The sequence below is a fragment of the Pristis pectinata genome, chromosome 24, assembly GCF_009764475.1.
Source record: "Pristis pectinata isolate sPriPec2 chromosome 24, sPriPec2.1.pri, whole genome shotgun sequence".
NCBI lineage: Eukaryota > Metazoa > Chordata > Chondrichthyes > Rhinopristiformes > Pristidae > Pristis > Pristis pectinata.
This window is the reverse complement of record NC_067428.1, coordinates 34,080,238-34,096,788: the sequence shown is the minus strand read 5'-3', so window position 1 is coordinate 34,096,788 and position 16,551 is coordinate 34,080,238. Positions and strand designations below refer to the sequence as shown.

At 42.8% G+C, this 16,551-nt stretch overlaps 1 protein-coding gene across 1 annotated transcript in view; it reads right to left on the bottom strand.

The window, feature by feature from the left end:
- The window catches only part of mau2 (MAU2 sister chromatid cohesion factor), a 62,775-nt gene that overhangs the window by 21,138 nt on the left and 25,086 nt on the right, over nucleotides 1-16,551 (bottom strand). Inside the window, exons 7-14 of the mRNA XM_052037777.1 lie at nucleotides 16,320-16,475; nucleotides 15,869-16,015; nucleotides 10,430-10,520; nucleotides 7,131-7,234; nucleotides 6,457-6,534; nucleotides 5,440-5,505; nucleotides 4,688-4,771; nucleotides 3,713-3,762 (exon numbers count right to left, since the gene is read on the bottom strand). Coding sequence (XP_051893737.1) covers nucleotides 3,713-3,762; nucleotides 4,688-4,771; nucleotides 5,440-5,505; nucleotides 6,457-6,534; nucleotides 7,131-7,234; nucleotides 10,430-10,520; nucleotides 15,869-16,015; nucleotides 16,320-16,475 — 776 coding nt within the window. The remainder of the gene's footprint in view (nucleotides 1-3,712; nucleotides 3,763-4,687; nucleotides 4,772-5,439; nucleotides 5,506-6,456; nucleotides 6,535-7,130; nucleotides 7,235-10,429; nucleotides 10,521-15,868; nucleotides 16,016-16,319; nucleotides 16,476-16,551) is intronic.

The window sequence follows — 16,551 nt, the reverse complement described above, 5'->3', positions numbered from 1 at the left end:
GGAGAAGATTGCTACAGCTTTGATGGACATTTCTGCATCTTAGCTAGCCATGGGTGAGGTACCAGAAGACTGGAGGACAGCTAATGTTGTAACGTTGTTCAAAAAATGGCAGTAGGATAAGACTGGAAACTACAGACCAGTGAGCCTTGCATCAATAGTAGGGAAATTATTGGAAAAACCGCATAAAGGACAGGATTTATGCTCACTCGCAAAGGTAGGGACTGATTAGGAGTCAGCATGGTCTCGTGCAGATCATGTCTCACAAATCTGATTGAGTTTTTTTTGAAGAGGTAACTAAGACAATTGATGAAGGTGGTGTGGTAGATGTGATTTACTTTAGCAAGGCCTTTGACAAGGTCCAGGGTGGTGTGCTGGCCCAGAAGGTTAAGGCACAAGAGACCTGAGGGGTGTTGGCAAACTGGATTCAAAATTGGCTTGGTGAGAGGAGGCAGAGGGTGGTTGTGGATGGGTGTTTCTCTGACTGGAGGTCTGTAACAAGTGGTGGACTGCAGGGATCAGTGCGGGAACCTTTGTCATTTGTACTATACATCTTGGATGAAAACGTAGGGAATATGATTAGTAAGTTTGCTGACAACATGTAAATTGGTGATCGCAGATAGCAGAGAAGGTTGTCAGTGGGATACAGATCAGTTGGAACGTTGGGCAGAGCAGTGGCAGATGGAATTTAATCTGGCTGGGTGCGAGGTAATGCACTTTGTAAGGTCAAATTCTGGTTGGACATGTAGAGTAAATGGCAGGGACTTTAGGAGCATTAATGTACAGAGAGACCTTGGGGTGCAAGCCTCCAACTCCCTGAAAGTGGCAACACAGGTGGATAGAGTAGTTAAAAAAAAAGCATTTGCTTGCCTTCATAGGCAGAGGCATTGAGTACGAGAGGCGGGACATTATATTGCCATTGTACAAAACATTGGTTAGGCTGCACTTGGTGTATTGTGTACAGTTCCGGTCATCACACTACAGGAAGGAGGTGGTGACAATCAAGAGAGTGCAGAAGAGATTCATCAAAATGTTGTCCGGAAAGGAGGGCTGGAGTTATAGGAGCGACCGGACAAGTTGAGCTTATCTTTGCTGGGGTATAGGAGGCCGAGGGATGACCTTATAAATGTCTATAAAATTATGAGGGGCATAGATAGGATAGATAATCAGAATCTTTTATGCAGAGCAGGGTAGTCTAGAACCAGAGGGCGCAGGTTTAAGGTGAGAGGAGAGAAATTTAAAGGAGACCCGAGGGCAAGTTTTGTTTTATATACACAGAGGACGTTGAACATCTGGAACAAGCTGCCAGGTGGTGGAGGCAGATGCAATTACAAATGTTGAAAAGGCATTTGGACAGGAACTTAGAGAGTTAACAGATAGGGACCTAATGTGGGTAAATGGGATTAGACAGACAGGCACCACAGTCAGCATGGACAAGGTAGGCTGAAAGGGCCCATTTCAGTGACGTAGGTTTTAATGATTCCATGATTCAATGAACTCCTTCAGCATTGTTAAGTAAAAACAGTGCAATGCAGAAAGCTTTCCAAGTGGAAGGTGCTCATCAGTCTGCAGACTCGCTCTAGGCTACACTGTTTAACTCAGGTCATTTTGCAGGACATTTTCTCATTCCTGTGCATCTTACTTCACCTCTGCATGCCACAGTGCTCCTCTGGGCTAGACTTTCCACATATTCTATTTAAAGATTTTGCTTTCCGCAGTTTAATAAAATTATTATAGACATGTTGCCCATTATCTTTTAGCACTGGTTTTCTTAAACCTTTTATGATCACCAAGGTCAGGGAAAATTAGTGCTGGAAACAACAGAATTTAATAGAAATAAAATAGGTTGGCGTAAGATTAATGTAAAAATGGATGATTAATAGTCAATGCAGACTCAGTGGGTTGAGAGGGATGTTTCTCTATTGTATCCTTCCATGACTATGAGAATGTCTCCCATTTCTGGCAACCAGTCATCCCAAAGCATTCTTAGATTAGATACAGCACAAGTTTTACACACTCACAGGTCAGGCACAGGACGGGATTAGATACCAACTACAGCTCTCTCTATCCTGCTGTATCCAATGGAAATATACAAAAGCTTCAACCTCAGAATCAGGCCATTTGGCCTAACCATTCTATGCTAGCTCTACTTGAGCAATACTTACAGTTACATCTGTCCTTCGTGTTTCTCTACCCCATAAAACACTTCTTCATTCTTTTATTCAAGCTAACCACACACATTGTATATTTTGCTTCAACCACTAACCCCAGAAGAAATTCTAAGTGTCATCATCCTGTGTAGTTTTCCCTGGCCACTGCTCCAAACCAACTGTCCCTTCTTCTTGATCCCTCCTATCCCATTCTTTCATAGTTGTGAACACTATCATATCAATTCATAACCTGCAATGTTCTGAAAGAAATAGATTCCAACTCTTTGCTTGTTGTCAAAAAGCAGCACCCCAGGTTACTCGAACCTGTACTTAGTTGTTTGGCAGCTTCCTCTAATTCCCCAGAACAATCTTGGGGCTTAGAGCGATAAACAGTGAGGAGAGATTGCACAAAAAATGTAGTACATTCCTGTGCCTAAAGAAAGTAATCTAACTTGCTTAAGAGAATTTAATGGTTTTGCTAGGTAAGATACAGGCAACTTACGGCCTCTGAGAGGGGAACACAGAGCAAGGGGACATAAATCAGAAAAACAGAGCTCCACTATTCAGGAATAAAACCAGGAAGGAATTTTTCCACTCAGTAGTTGAAATTTGGACCACTGCCCCCAAAAGGATATCAAAGGATGTGGAGGATAGGCAGCAAAGAGTTGATACATACTCACACAGCACAGAAACGGGCCCTGGCCTGCATCAAGCACCCATTCATGCTAATCCTACACGGATCCCATCAACTCCCTCCATATTCTATCACTTACCGACACACTGGGGGTGAGTTATACCAGTCAATTAACCTACTAACCTGCTGCTCTTTGGGACGTGGGAGGAAGCCCATGTGGTCACAGGGAGTATGTGCAAACTGCACACAGACATCACTGGAGGTCAGGATTGAAGCAGGGTTGTTGCAGCAGTGAGCCAGCAGTTCTACTTGCTTTGCCACTGTGCCAACAGTCTGCTGGAGGAACTCAGCGGGTTGAGCAGCACCCAGAGCATCAACAATTCCTTCTTCCTCCCACGCTGCACCACCACCCACCCCCCCACAGCAGATTGTGTGTTGCTCCAGATTCCAGCGTCTGCGGTCTTGTCTGCTAGGGTATTGGTTATTGTTGTCACTTGTACCGTGGTACAGTGAAAAACTTGCCTTGCATACCGTTCATACAGATCAATTCTTTACACAGTGCATTGAGGTAGTACAGGGTAAAGACAATCACAGAATAAAGAGTAAAGTGTCAGAGCTACAGGGAATCTAACTGAATGACAGTGTAGACTCAAGAGGTGGATAGTGTTTCCACAATCCACTAATCTAATTTTATTCATCAATCGCTCATGTTGGCTTCTGTTGCACAGGTTAGAGGTTAAAGTCCACTGCTCATTACCCCATCAAGCATTCCAAGATCAAATTTAGTAGGCATTTACAAGGCTAACTCCACTATACTGTCACAACCCAAACTTCAAAACAACTTCCTTGATTACACCAGATAACCCTTCTCTCTTAGTGGGTTGGAATGTGTTTGTACAACAGGATCAGCAGAAACTGATGCTTCACTTACCTGACTGGGAAGTTGTGATCTGGGTTTATTCTTTCCAGCAGACTGTACAGCTACAACGGACAGGAAAACTTGTGAGCAGAATAGTTAACCTGAAGTACCATCAGAATACAGCGCTTCTCACCCAGCCATGCAAAAGAAAATGTACTTGGAAGAAATTTGGTTTTCATAGGTTGTGGACCAGGAGGAGGTAAAATGGAGATGAGCCAGGATCTAATTGAATGATGGGATCAACAGAAATCTCTCTTTGGCCTTCCAACTATACGAGTAGATGTACAAACGACAAGCAGATTGCTGCAACTAAAGTAGACATTATTTCAGTGCTTTTCACTTCTCAGATATGTCTCAAAGTATCTGTAGGGCAGGGAGTTGCAGGGGCTAACTTGTTACCATTGCATAATATTTGAGATACATGCCCAAATATTTATATTGAACATTACCATGCATTTTTTGTTATTAAACACAAAGGTGCAGGGTGGATGAGGAGACTGCCACCAAATAATGCAGCAAGTAAAAATCAGGGATTATGTTAGAAGGATACTCAAGTTACATCAATGTTGGTAATGTACATTAGAGGCTATTCCACACACAAAACCATTGGCTACAAAAGGTAAAGCATCAATTCCCAGTGCAATGCTAACTTGTTATAACATCATCAATCCACATCTTTGTGTCCCCCCGGCTTCAGTCTATAAGTTGGCAAGGAAATGGCCACAATGGAAAAAAGATGTGTTCCATTCCCAATAGGCACATTTGACACAACCCTTCTATTCAGGGTAATGTTAAGACTCACAACCATCAACAAGGTTGCATACAGCCAGGCTCACAACATGCACTTGGGTTACATCTCAAACATGTTCCACCTCCCAGGCTCCATCAGCCTAGGATTCTGCTGCAGAAGATACAAAATCAGGTAAGAAATCAAAAGCAAGGTCTAACATGAGTTCACGTTAGAAGGATGTACAGCAACCCTCTTACCTCCTGATGTCGGTTGCCCTCTCTAATGTAGACACTGGCCAGGTTTGTGACTATGAATGCCCACAATTCCTGATGTGTGGTCAGCTGAAATAACAAAAGCAGATTTAGAAGATCTTATCTGGTGCATTATCATGCTTGTAACTAGTTGGCATTGAAACAGTTCAATCTCCATTGTTTTGAAGGCAAATGCAGCAGTCAATTATAGGGCAATGTCACATGAAAAGTACTCCACATGGATAAGCCAACAATTTTCCTTGCTGTATCTATGGCTACCACTCCTAATTACTCCAGTCCAATCACTGGAGGTTATGCTGTGCATGTGGGTTCTACTGGAATATAGGAACAAAACTACAGACATTAAGAGAGTTTTATCTATGAAAATCATCAGCCCGTCAACAACTTTTGCCTGTTCCAGTATATACATTGGAAATGAATCTGCCCGTGGAATAACCGGGCTGTGTTGGAAAGTATTTATGGAACATAACTGAGGTAACTGCTTGGCTGGGAGCATTTACTGAATAGTCCTACACAAGTCTGTGGTTGAAATTATTTATTTTAGGCAAAGGTCAATAATCTCACTGCTGTTGGGCTGTTGTGTAAAGATACTACACCCAATCAGCCCAAACTCTCAAGCCACCCATCTCCCAAATGATGAGCAATATAACTGGCAGCTGATTTACACCAAACAGATTCGACAGGTATCACTCATTCAATCCTTACAGTTGTGAAGAAAGATGCACAGAAACACCCACCCGAAGTGCTGTTGTGAACTGTGCCTCAGCATTGTCCATGCAGTTTATGGAGATGCAATACAAACCCTGCAGGAGAGAGAAAAAATGGTTAAAACTGGGAACCACTATGGGAACTGTTTGTTGGCAAAGATGTTCAACCTGCATAAACTGCCCCATGAGTTGGAATTTCCCAGCAGAAGGATGAAGAGCGAATTTACACTCTGCAATAAATAACAAACCTAAGCTTCTACTGTTACTGCATTCACCTTCATGGAAACTGGAACAGTTACAGAAGCAACAACTTCTAATGCATGAAAATTCATTTGGTCACAGGAAATGCACTGCTCCAGCTCATCCCCATTTGCCAGGTGTGACAAGATGCTCCAGAAGGGAATGTGGGCAGGTGTCCTGCAAAGTTATGGTCAATGATTCCTGAGAAGCTCCAGCAGGCCTCCCATGATCTAATCCATTTTCCAATAGACCAAATACTCCCTCCTATATTTTATGGATCTTGTCTTGGAGAGCACCGCAGTGGCAAGTCAAACTCTAACAACAAACAGCACAATCATTCTAGAAGCCCTCTTCCTCCTGGTTACAAGACAGATTGAGTAAGAGTTGGCAAACCTCATGAACTGACTGAACAAGGAAATCAAACAGATGTTGTTTGAATTAGGATTCCCCCAATTAAAAGCATAACCTGTCAATATTCACGTGCCATGGTTCACTTGAAATGGGAGGGGGAAAATGATAAGAACTGAGAAATAATGGAGTAAAAACAATTCCTGGAGAACTCAGTGGGTCAAGCAGCATCTGTGGAGGCAAAGGGATGGTGGACCTTTTGGGTCGTGACTCTGTAGTCCTGATGCAGGGTCACGATCTGAAATGTCAACCATCCTTGTGCCTGCACAGATGTTGCTTGACCGGTTGAGCTCCCCCGACAGTTTGTTTGCGCTCCAAATTCCAGCATCTGCAGTCTCGTGTCTAATAAATAACGGAATCTTATCGATTAGCCAGCCATCATGTTGTTTCATTACTCACCAGTAGTGTGTGTAGCTGGGCAGCATGGTTGGAAAATAACCTGGGAGACTGTTGACACAGTTGGCAGACCTGAGAAATCTGACAAGATACAAAACTGTGAGTGCAATAACCAACCTGTTAGAATCTACATCCAGTCAGGAAACTAAAACTGGCTGAATGTCATCTGCTTGGAGTGAGAAAGAAAAGGTAAACTACACAGGTAAAAGGGATGAGATTGGTTGAAAATATTGAAAGAAAACAAAACAAAGAGACTGTCTTTTTACTGCTAAGGCGAACACATTCAAGCAATGCTGTTTAACGCCTCTAAGCAACACCAAATTTAATTACTCCACCTTGGGTACTCAGACTTTCTGCAGCCAGAGCTCTGCATTTCCCTCCCCAGTCGTCATGTCTTGATTCCTTGGAACACTCCCTGAATATCTTTTTTTTAAAACCAAACTTTTGGTCACTAATCCATCTTCTTCCAGTGCAGTGCATCAGAATTAGGATGTTTTGCTACACTGAAGTCAGTATATAAATTCAAGATGCTCCTGTCCCAGAAAGAGCTTCATTTGAACTAACTGGGTAACTAACTCAGGCACCAGAGCTTAAAGTTTACCTGTGTCTAACCCAACACCTCACTATTCTATGATGTATATCCTGATGCCATTTAGGATGTGACAAAGGATACAAACCTCTTGGAGAGCCGTGGCTTTGTGACCCGTTACAAGTCGACACATGATGATATGCTCCAGTAACATGACTTGAAATGAGGAGAGGATTGGGCTGCAGTCCAGCACTATAAGGAAAAGGATGACATTAATAAAGTAAACAGTAAACAATTTATAACCACACTACTGATTAAGAAAGGTATTAAGAAATCCTTTGAGAATTTAGTCCCGTACAGCAATAGTCTCATAGAGCAATTGTGTTTTTAAAGATTGTGTTATGTGCTAAAGTTAATGGCCATTTGGGCCAGAAGGCAAGTTCACAGTGTTCAAGTGAAAGATCTGTCTTCTCCAGCACTGTACTCAAATATTATCCCATAAAAGGACCAGTACCTATTACTACCCCAATCTTATAAAACATAAAAAGCTACCAGTACTATACCTGTGCTTATTTCAACCCATGTACATTACTGGTGGGTATAGATCTACACCATGTAGCACTGGATACAGTGTTATATAATATAGACCAATACCCACCACTAATGTACTCAAGTGTTTACATTGATAGACCCGTGCCACCAATATCGTGCTCCAGTGTTATACAGTGACAGACCCATCCCCACCAGTACTGTACCCATGTTATACAGCGACACATCCACCCCCATCAATACTGAACCCCAGTGTTATACAGTGACAGACCTGTCCCCACCAGTATTGTACTCCAGTGTTACGCATACAAAGCTCATGCACAAAGTCACCATGAATGCTGGGAAATTGGAAGATTGGGAAAACTTTAAAAAGCAACAAAGAACCACTAAGCAAGCAAAAAGGAAAGGGAAGATGGATTATGAAAATAAACTAGCTCAAGATATAAAAAGATAGTAAGAGCTTTTAGAATTATATAAACGCGGAAAAGGGTGGCTAAAGTGAAGGTACTGTAGGTCCCTTGGAAGTTGAGAAGGGGGAATTAATATTGGGTAATGTGGAAATGGCTAAGGCCTTGAACGACTATTGTGTGTCGGTCTTCACAGTGGAGGACACGTCTAACATGCCAAAGGGAGATGTTATGGATGCAATGGGAGGTGAGAACCTCGATACAGTCACTGTCACTAAAGAGGTAGTGATGAGCAAACTAGTGGGCCTAAAGGTAGACAAGTCCCCTGGTCCTGATGGGATGCATCCCAGGGTACTGAAAGAAATGGTAGAAATTATAGTAGAGGCGTTTGTGATGATTTACCAAAATTCACTGGACACTGGGCAGGTCCCAGTGGACTGGGAGACAGCAAATGTCACACCACAAAAAGGCAGATAACTAATAGGCCAGTTAGCTTAACATCTGTAGTTGGGAAAATGCTTGAAGCTATCATTAAGGAAGGAATAGTGAGACATCTAGATAGAAGTGATTCCATCAGGCCAACATAGCATGGATTCAGGAAGGGCAGGTCCTGTTTGACAAACTTACTGGAGTTCTTTGAGGATATAATGAGCGCAGTGGATAGAGGGGAACAGGTGGATGTGGTATACCTGGATTTCCAAAAGGTGTTCAATAAGGTGCTGCATAAAAGACTTATCCATGAGATAAGGATGCATGGAGTTGGGGGTAATGTATTAGCATGGATAGAGAATTGGTTAACCAATAGAAGGCAGAGATTTGGGATAAATGGGTGTTTCTCTGGTCAGCAGTGGTGAGCAGGGTGCCACAAGGATTGGTGCTGGGCCCACAACTTTTCACGATATACATGAATGATTTGGAAGAGGGGACTGAGTGTAGCATATCTAAGTTTGCTGATGATACTAAATTGAGCAGAAAAGCGAATTGTGCAGATGGATGTGGAGAGTTTACAGAGAGATACAGATAGGTTAAGTGAGTGGGCAAGGCTCTGGCAGATGGAGTACAATGTTGGTAAATGCGAGGTCATCCACTTTGGAAGGAAAAATAGAAGATCAGCTTATTATTTAAATGGTGAAAGATTGCAGCATGCTGTTGCGCAGAGGGACTTGGGAGAACTTATGATGAATCACAAAAGGTTGGTTTGCAGGTGCAACAGGTTATCAAGGCAGCAAATGGAATGTTGGCCTTCATTGCTGGAGGGATTGAACTTAAGAGCAGGGAGGTCATTGCTGCAACTGTACAGGGTACTGGTGAGGCAGCACCTGGAGTACTGCATGCAGTTCTGGTCTCCTTACTTGAGCAAAGATACACTGGCTTTGGAGGCAGTGCAGAGGAGGTTCACCAGGTTGATTCCGAAGATGAAGGGGTTAGCCTATGAGGAGAGATTGAGTTGCCTGGGACCATACTCACTGGAATTCAGAAGATTGAGAGGGGATCTTGTAGGAACATAAAATTATGAAAGGGACAGATAAGATAGAGGTAGGAAGGTTGTTTCCACTGGTAGGTGAGACTAGAACTAGGGGACATAGCCTCAAGATTTGGGGAAATAGATTTAGGACAGAGGAGGAGGAGAAACTGCTTTTCCCAGAGAGTAGTGAATCTGTGGAATTCTCTACCCAGGGAAGCAGTAGAGGCTACCTCATTAAATATATTTAAGACACAGTTAGATAGATTTTTGCGTAGTAGGGGAATTAAGGGTTATGGGGGAAAGGCAAGTAGGTGGATCTGAGTCCACGACCAGATCAGCCATGATCTTACTCAATGGGCCAGATGGCCTACTCTTATACAGTGCCAGACCCATCCCCACCAGTACTGTACCCCAGTGTTATACAGTGACAGACCCATCCCCACCAGTACTATACCCCAGTGTTATACAGTAACATCCCTGTCCCCAACAGTACCACACCTGGTGTTATACAGTGACAGACCCGTCCCCACCAGTACTATAGCCAAGTGTTATACAGGTACAGAATCGCACACACCAGTACTCTATCCGAGTGTTGTACTGTGACAGACCTGTCCCCACCAGTACTGTAATCCACTCTTGTACAGTGTCAGACCCATCCCCACCAGTGCTGTACCCCGGTGTTATAAAGTGACAGACCCATCCACACCAGTACTGTGCCCCAGTGTTATACAGTGACAGACCCATCCACACCATTACTGTGCCCCAGTGCTATAAAGTGACAGACCCATCCACACCAGTCCTGTTTCCCAGTGTTATACAGTGACAGACCTGTCCACACCAGTACTGTTCCCCAGTGTTATACAGTGACAGACCCAACCATACCAGTAGTATATATTACTTTGTGTCCAAACATCTCAATCCAAGTGTGGATGGATAGAATCTAAATTCAAGTAGAGACTGTAAACAATTCAGACACCCAATAATCCAACAGAACCCACAACCAAATTTCCAGTTGCAAGGACTTACTTTTTAACTTTTCTAACTGCATGAGTGCTTTATCTGTGTACTTCTGGGCTTTCTCCAAGTATCCAGCTTGCATGGAGTGCATCACAGTCACCTGAAACACAAGAACCACTTCATCATTCACATGCATTTCACCCTAATAGTTTACATAGAGCACTCCGCTGTGCAAGCTCAGCCAGACAGAACTAAACTCAGTGCCACACTATAAATCGGTCGTGTGTGAACTTAAAATGATTGGAATAAGTTACCTTACTGAAGGGAGGAGGGGCAATGTTAAGGTCAGATAAGCTCAGGTATCACCCATTTTCTCAGTATCCCCTCACCAAAGACTAATGAACCTAAACCCAACATGAACATAGAGAGTACAGCACAAGAACAGGACTTTCAGCCCATGATGTCTATACGGACCATGGTGCCAATTTAAACTTGTGCCTTCTGCCAAAACATCGTCCACATCTCTCCCTTTCCTTTCTGTTGATGTGCCTATCTAAATGCCTATTAAACAGTGCTTTCATGTCTGCTTCCATCACTTCCCCTAGTAGCACGTTCCAGACACCCACCACTCTCACCACAAAAAACAACTTTCCCCCTCTCACCTTAAAGCTATGCCCTTAGCACTTAACATTTTTACCCTGGGAAAATCCTATCTAAGCCTCTCATAATTTTATATACTTCTATCAGGTCATCTCTCAGCCTCCAACAATCCAGAGAAAACAACGCAAGTTTGTCCAACCTCTCCTTATAGTTAATACTCTAATCCAGGCAGCATCCTGGTGAACGTCTTCTGCACCCTCTCCAAAGCCTCCACAACTTTCCTATAATGCAGCAACCAGAACTGCACACAATACTCCAAATGTGACCTAACCAAAGTTTTATACACGACTTCCCAACTTTTATACTCAGTGCCCTTACCGAGGAAGGCAAGCTTCTTTACCACCCTGTCCACTTGTGCTGCCATTTTCAGGGGGCTAGGGACTTGCATCCTTAGATCCCTCTGTAAATCAATGCTTTTAAGGACCCCACCATTTACTGTATACTTTCCTTTTACATTTGACCCCCCAAAGTGCAACACCTCTGGCCTGTCCAGATTAAACTCCATCTGCCATTTCTCCGCCAATATTTCCAACTGATCAACATTTTGCAGTATACTTTGACAAACTTCCTCACTATCCACAACTCCACCAGTTTTCATGTCATTTGCAAACTTACTAATCATCCCACTTATATTTTCACCCAAATCATTTATATATAATCACAGACAACAGGTCCCAGCACTGATCCCTATGGAACACCACTGGTCAGAGACCTCCAGTCAGGATAACATCTTTCTAACCCTATCCTCCATCTTATGGCCAAGGCAATTTTGAATCCAATCCACCAAGTTACTGTGGATCCCATGTGCCTTCTGGATCAGCTTACCATGAGGGATGTTGTCAAATGCTTTCCTAAAGTCCATGTAGACAACATCCACTGCCCTACCCTCAATCATCATCACCTCTTCAAAATCTCAATTAACTTTGTAAGACATGACCTCCTATGCACACAGCCATGTTGACTATCCCCAATAAGTCTATGCTTTTCCAGATGAGAGTAGATCCTATCCTTCAGAATCTTCTCCAATGATATCCCTTCCACTGATGCGAGGCTCACCGACCTCTCACTTCCTGGTTTGTCGCCATTGCCCTTCTTAAACAAATTAGTTGAGGTCACTCATTTTTTTTTTAAATGCAAAGTGCCAGAAACTGTGATAGAGTCAGAATTCACAAAAGCTTTTAAAATTGACAGAAAAATATTTGAAAAAATGGCCAAATCTATCAGTGAGCTCGCAGAGGTAAACGGGCCAAATAGCCTCCTTCCACTCAGAAATGTCCCAGAGGTTAAATATGCTGTGTCATAGGGACCAGAGATCCTCTGTCCAACCTCTACTCTGAACTGAGTTAGCTGACTGCAACTGAAGATGAGTTAAGGTTTCACAATTAGATCATGTTCATAAAATACTTCATTGCTGTACTGGGCTTTGCACTGACCTGAAAGGGCCATGAAAGAGTTGGCAAGCTGAAGATTAACAAGAATGTTGCCAGGCCTAGAGGGCCTGAGTTACAGTGAGAGGCTGGGCAGAATAGGACTTTATTCCTTGGAGCGTAAGCGATTGAGAGGTGACCTTACAGAGGTGTATAAAATGAATGACATAGACTGTGTGCATTCACCCTGTCTTTTTCCCATGGAAAAGGAACCAAAACTAGAGGACATAGGTTTAAGACAAGAGGGGAAAGATTTAACAAGGACCCGAGGGGCAACTTCATGCAGAGGGTGGTTTGTACATGGAATGAGCTGCCAGAGAAAGTAGTTGAGGCAGATACAATAACGACATTTAAAAGACATTTAGATAAGTATGTGGATAAGAAAGGTGTAGAGGGATATGGGCTAAACGGGACCAGCTGAGATGGACACCTTGGTCGGCATGGACGAGTTGGGCCAAAAGGCCTGTCTCCCTGCTGTATTACTCTATAACTTTATAAATTAAAGAGAAATGTACTGGCAAAAGTTGTTCCACCACTTCAGTTCCTCAACTTTATGTCCCTGTGCTGGCTGACCGTTGCACTGGTTCAGGAGTGTCCCCTCCCCAGCTGTCACTTGAAGCCTGCCTCCTGTAAACACTGAAACGTAAAGAATACTAGAACTAAATCTCATCCTGTTTCACTAGGACGGAGCCCCAATGCCTACTGGCTTCTATTAAAAGGAACTAAAATCCTGAATGGGGAACAATGGAAATGTTTTACGCTACATGGATCCTAGTTTTCTTTTAGACAAGAAAAGATTTTCTCATGGAGTCCAGCAGTGTATGACAAATTTTCGGCAATTCCCCATCTGCTCACTAGAACAGGGACAGGGCAGACAGGATCGCTACGAAGGAGACGAGCACCTTTCAGGAGTTTACATTATTTGAATTGATGGAAGCAACTTAAATGTACTTATCTGTTTAAGCATTTTTGTAGAGTTTAAGTTAATTAATATTTAACAATTTAAGCAAGCAACAGTACACTTAATTTTTTTAAACAGTTTTTGAATAGTTATGGATGTGGCTTCACTGGCTGTCAAGAGTATTTCTCTGGGATTTACAATCAGATGATCCTGCACAGCACGTCAGTTTAAAGCCAGCTTCCTTGAGCAACCCCTCACTAGGGTACCTGTGGAAGGCAAAGTGTGGGGGATCAGGGAGCCACTGGAGGAAATTCTGGGCCTTTGTCTTCAATTGTTGGTACCATTTCATTATATTTCTGACCACTAGGTGGCAAAAGTTAGTCACACTGTTTTACCTCATAAGGATTTCCCTTCAGTCACAAGATGACTAATATTTAAAGTTACATGACAGGAACCTGGCAATCTCATTCAGGCAACTGGCGTGGGAAAATGAAAACCAGAACTGGAGGATTTTCTACCAGCTATTGCAATTAGAACATATTATACAAATGTGGATTCACTGCACTGATTGCTGGGATGGATGAGAGAGAAACCCTTATGATGAGGTCAAGACAGGCTATATTTTCTGGAGTGGGAAAGGACAACATCCAATCTCATTGAAGTGCAGTAAAAAATCGATGGTGATAAATTAGAGTTTAGAAGTGGGGAGCACAATCACAGGCGAGAGATAATGTACAAAGCACCGGAGGTGAGAGGAAATTTCTTTACCTGAAGAGCTACGGAACCTCTGAACTCTTATCCCAGAGAACTATGGACTTTCATGCTGGTCAGCACGTTTAAGACTCAGATGAAGAAATTTGTGGACACATTATAGAGGTTTTTAAGGTCATGAGAGGCACAGACAAGGTGAATGGTCACAGTCTTTTCACCAGGGTAGGGGAGTCCAAAACTATAGGGCACAGGTTTAAGGTAAAAGAGGAAAGATTTAAAAGGGACCTGAGGGGCAAGTTTTTCCACTGAGGGCGGTGGGCACATGGAACAAGCTGCCAGAGGAAGTGGTAGAGGCGGGAGGATTACAGTGTTTAAAAGACATATGGGCCAAACACAGACAAATGGGACTAGCTCAGGTGGGCAACGTGGATGAGTTGGGCCAAAGGGCCTGTTTCCGGTCAAAGATGATAATAGGCTGGACAGATTCAACATTATTTATGGAAGGGAAATTACAATTGGTAAATCTGTTAGTTTTTTTGAGATTGTGACTAGAATACACCACAACAATGTATTCCTTGTTAGGTGTTTGGATCTTTCAGAAGGTCTTTGATAAGGTGACACACAAAAGGTAATTAAACAAAATTAGAGAGCAATGGATTGGAGATAACATAGTGGCATGGATTGAGACTAATTTATGGAAAAAAAAAAGCAGATTAGAACCAAATGGGTCATTTTCTGTTTGGAACGTTGTGATTCGTGGGACGCCAGAGGGATTTGCGGTGGAGCCTCGGCTGTTCACAATCTACGTCAATGATTTACAGGGGAAGTAGAATATATTCAAGTTTGCTGAACAGGGTGGCAGACAGGACCCTCATCTTTTGCAAGAGAAGTACACATTATCCATTATTTATCAGCCGCCTTTGTTTAATTTCAATGAGTATAAAGAGAGGCTTCGAGTGGATATAGACATATTCGATGAGTAGGGGAGGGCACGGCAAATGGAATGAAACATGGAACTTCATCCAGACTGCTAGTACAAGTAGAAAAGCAGTAGTTTTAAATGGTGAAAAGAGCCAGTAGTCAGAGGGACCCGGATGTCTTTTTATACAAATCACTGAATATTAACAAGTAGGTACAGCAAAACAATTCAAATGGTAAATGGTACGGCGACCCTTATTATAGGAAGATTCAAGAACAAAAGCTAATCATTTTACTGGAATGGTATATTACCCTGGTGAAACTGCAGCTGCAATACTGTGTACGTCTGGTTTCCCTACCCAAGGAAGGATAGGCTTGTGATAGAGGAAGTGCAACCAAGCTAGGTTCGTCAGATTGATTACTGGGATGGTAGATTTGTTGAGGCGGTGAGAGAGTGGGCCTATAGCGTTCAGAAGAATGAATAATCTCAGAAATGAAGAAAATACTTATCAGGCCTAACAGAGTAGATGCAGGGATGATGTTTCTTCTGAATGGGGAATCTAAAAATCAGAGTTACAATCTCAAAATAAGGAGTTGAACATTCAGTGCAGAGATGAAAAGAAATGTCTCCATCCAGGGTAGTGAATCTTAAGAATTTTCTTCCCAAATGGATTGTGAGCTTTAGTAGCTGATAATATTAAGATGAAGACCAAGAGATTTTTTGATACTGAGAGAATCAAGTGATATGGTTTGGTGCACAGAAGTGGCACTCAGCCGGGATCTCACTGCTTGGTGAAGCAGGTAGGAAGGGATCAGTGGCCTGTTTCTGCTTCTCTGATATTCTTATTAACCCAACACCCCTGAAAACCGTAATGTGAAGCACTTCCTTACCAAGTAAACCAGGACACACATATGCTCCTTGGGTAGCCAGTGAAAGAGGTCTGCGGGATTACTGGGCAAGATCTCGTCGTCGTGTAGCGTGGAGATGGTTTGAATACACTGCTGCAGCTGCTTCAAACAGGGCTTCACGCTTTTGACCTGAAGATGAGTATACATTACATGTTATTAATGAACTGTCTTTGTTATTCAAACTGCTGGGGTCTCAAAAAAGTACTTGTAGTGGAAATATTATATAAACAGGGACATATTCAGATGGATCAAACAATTATATTTATGGCTACAGAAACATCTGAACAACTTCAGTACTCTGCCTTGCAAATCATGCAAGTCTACAATAGCATTGCTACAAGACACGTGCTAGAAACCAGCAACATTGTACCTGAAACTGTATAATGCAGGTTTAGCAGTGCTGGCAACGTGTAGATGAAGTTGTTTTGCTCACCTGCCCTGCGTCCAGGTAGTGTGTGACTTGTAGTACCAGAAAGAAGACACGCAGAGACTCCTTCTGTATGGGATTACCCTGCCAGTTCTCCACGATCTGGCCACACAGAGTCAGCAGAGGATGAACTTCTTGCAGTTTCCGTTCCATTAACAGCAGCTGGAGACCAATGGGAGAATACACCATTTAAAAATCACAGCTAAACCTGAACAATCACAGAAATAATCAACATCAT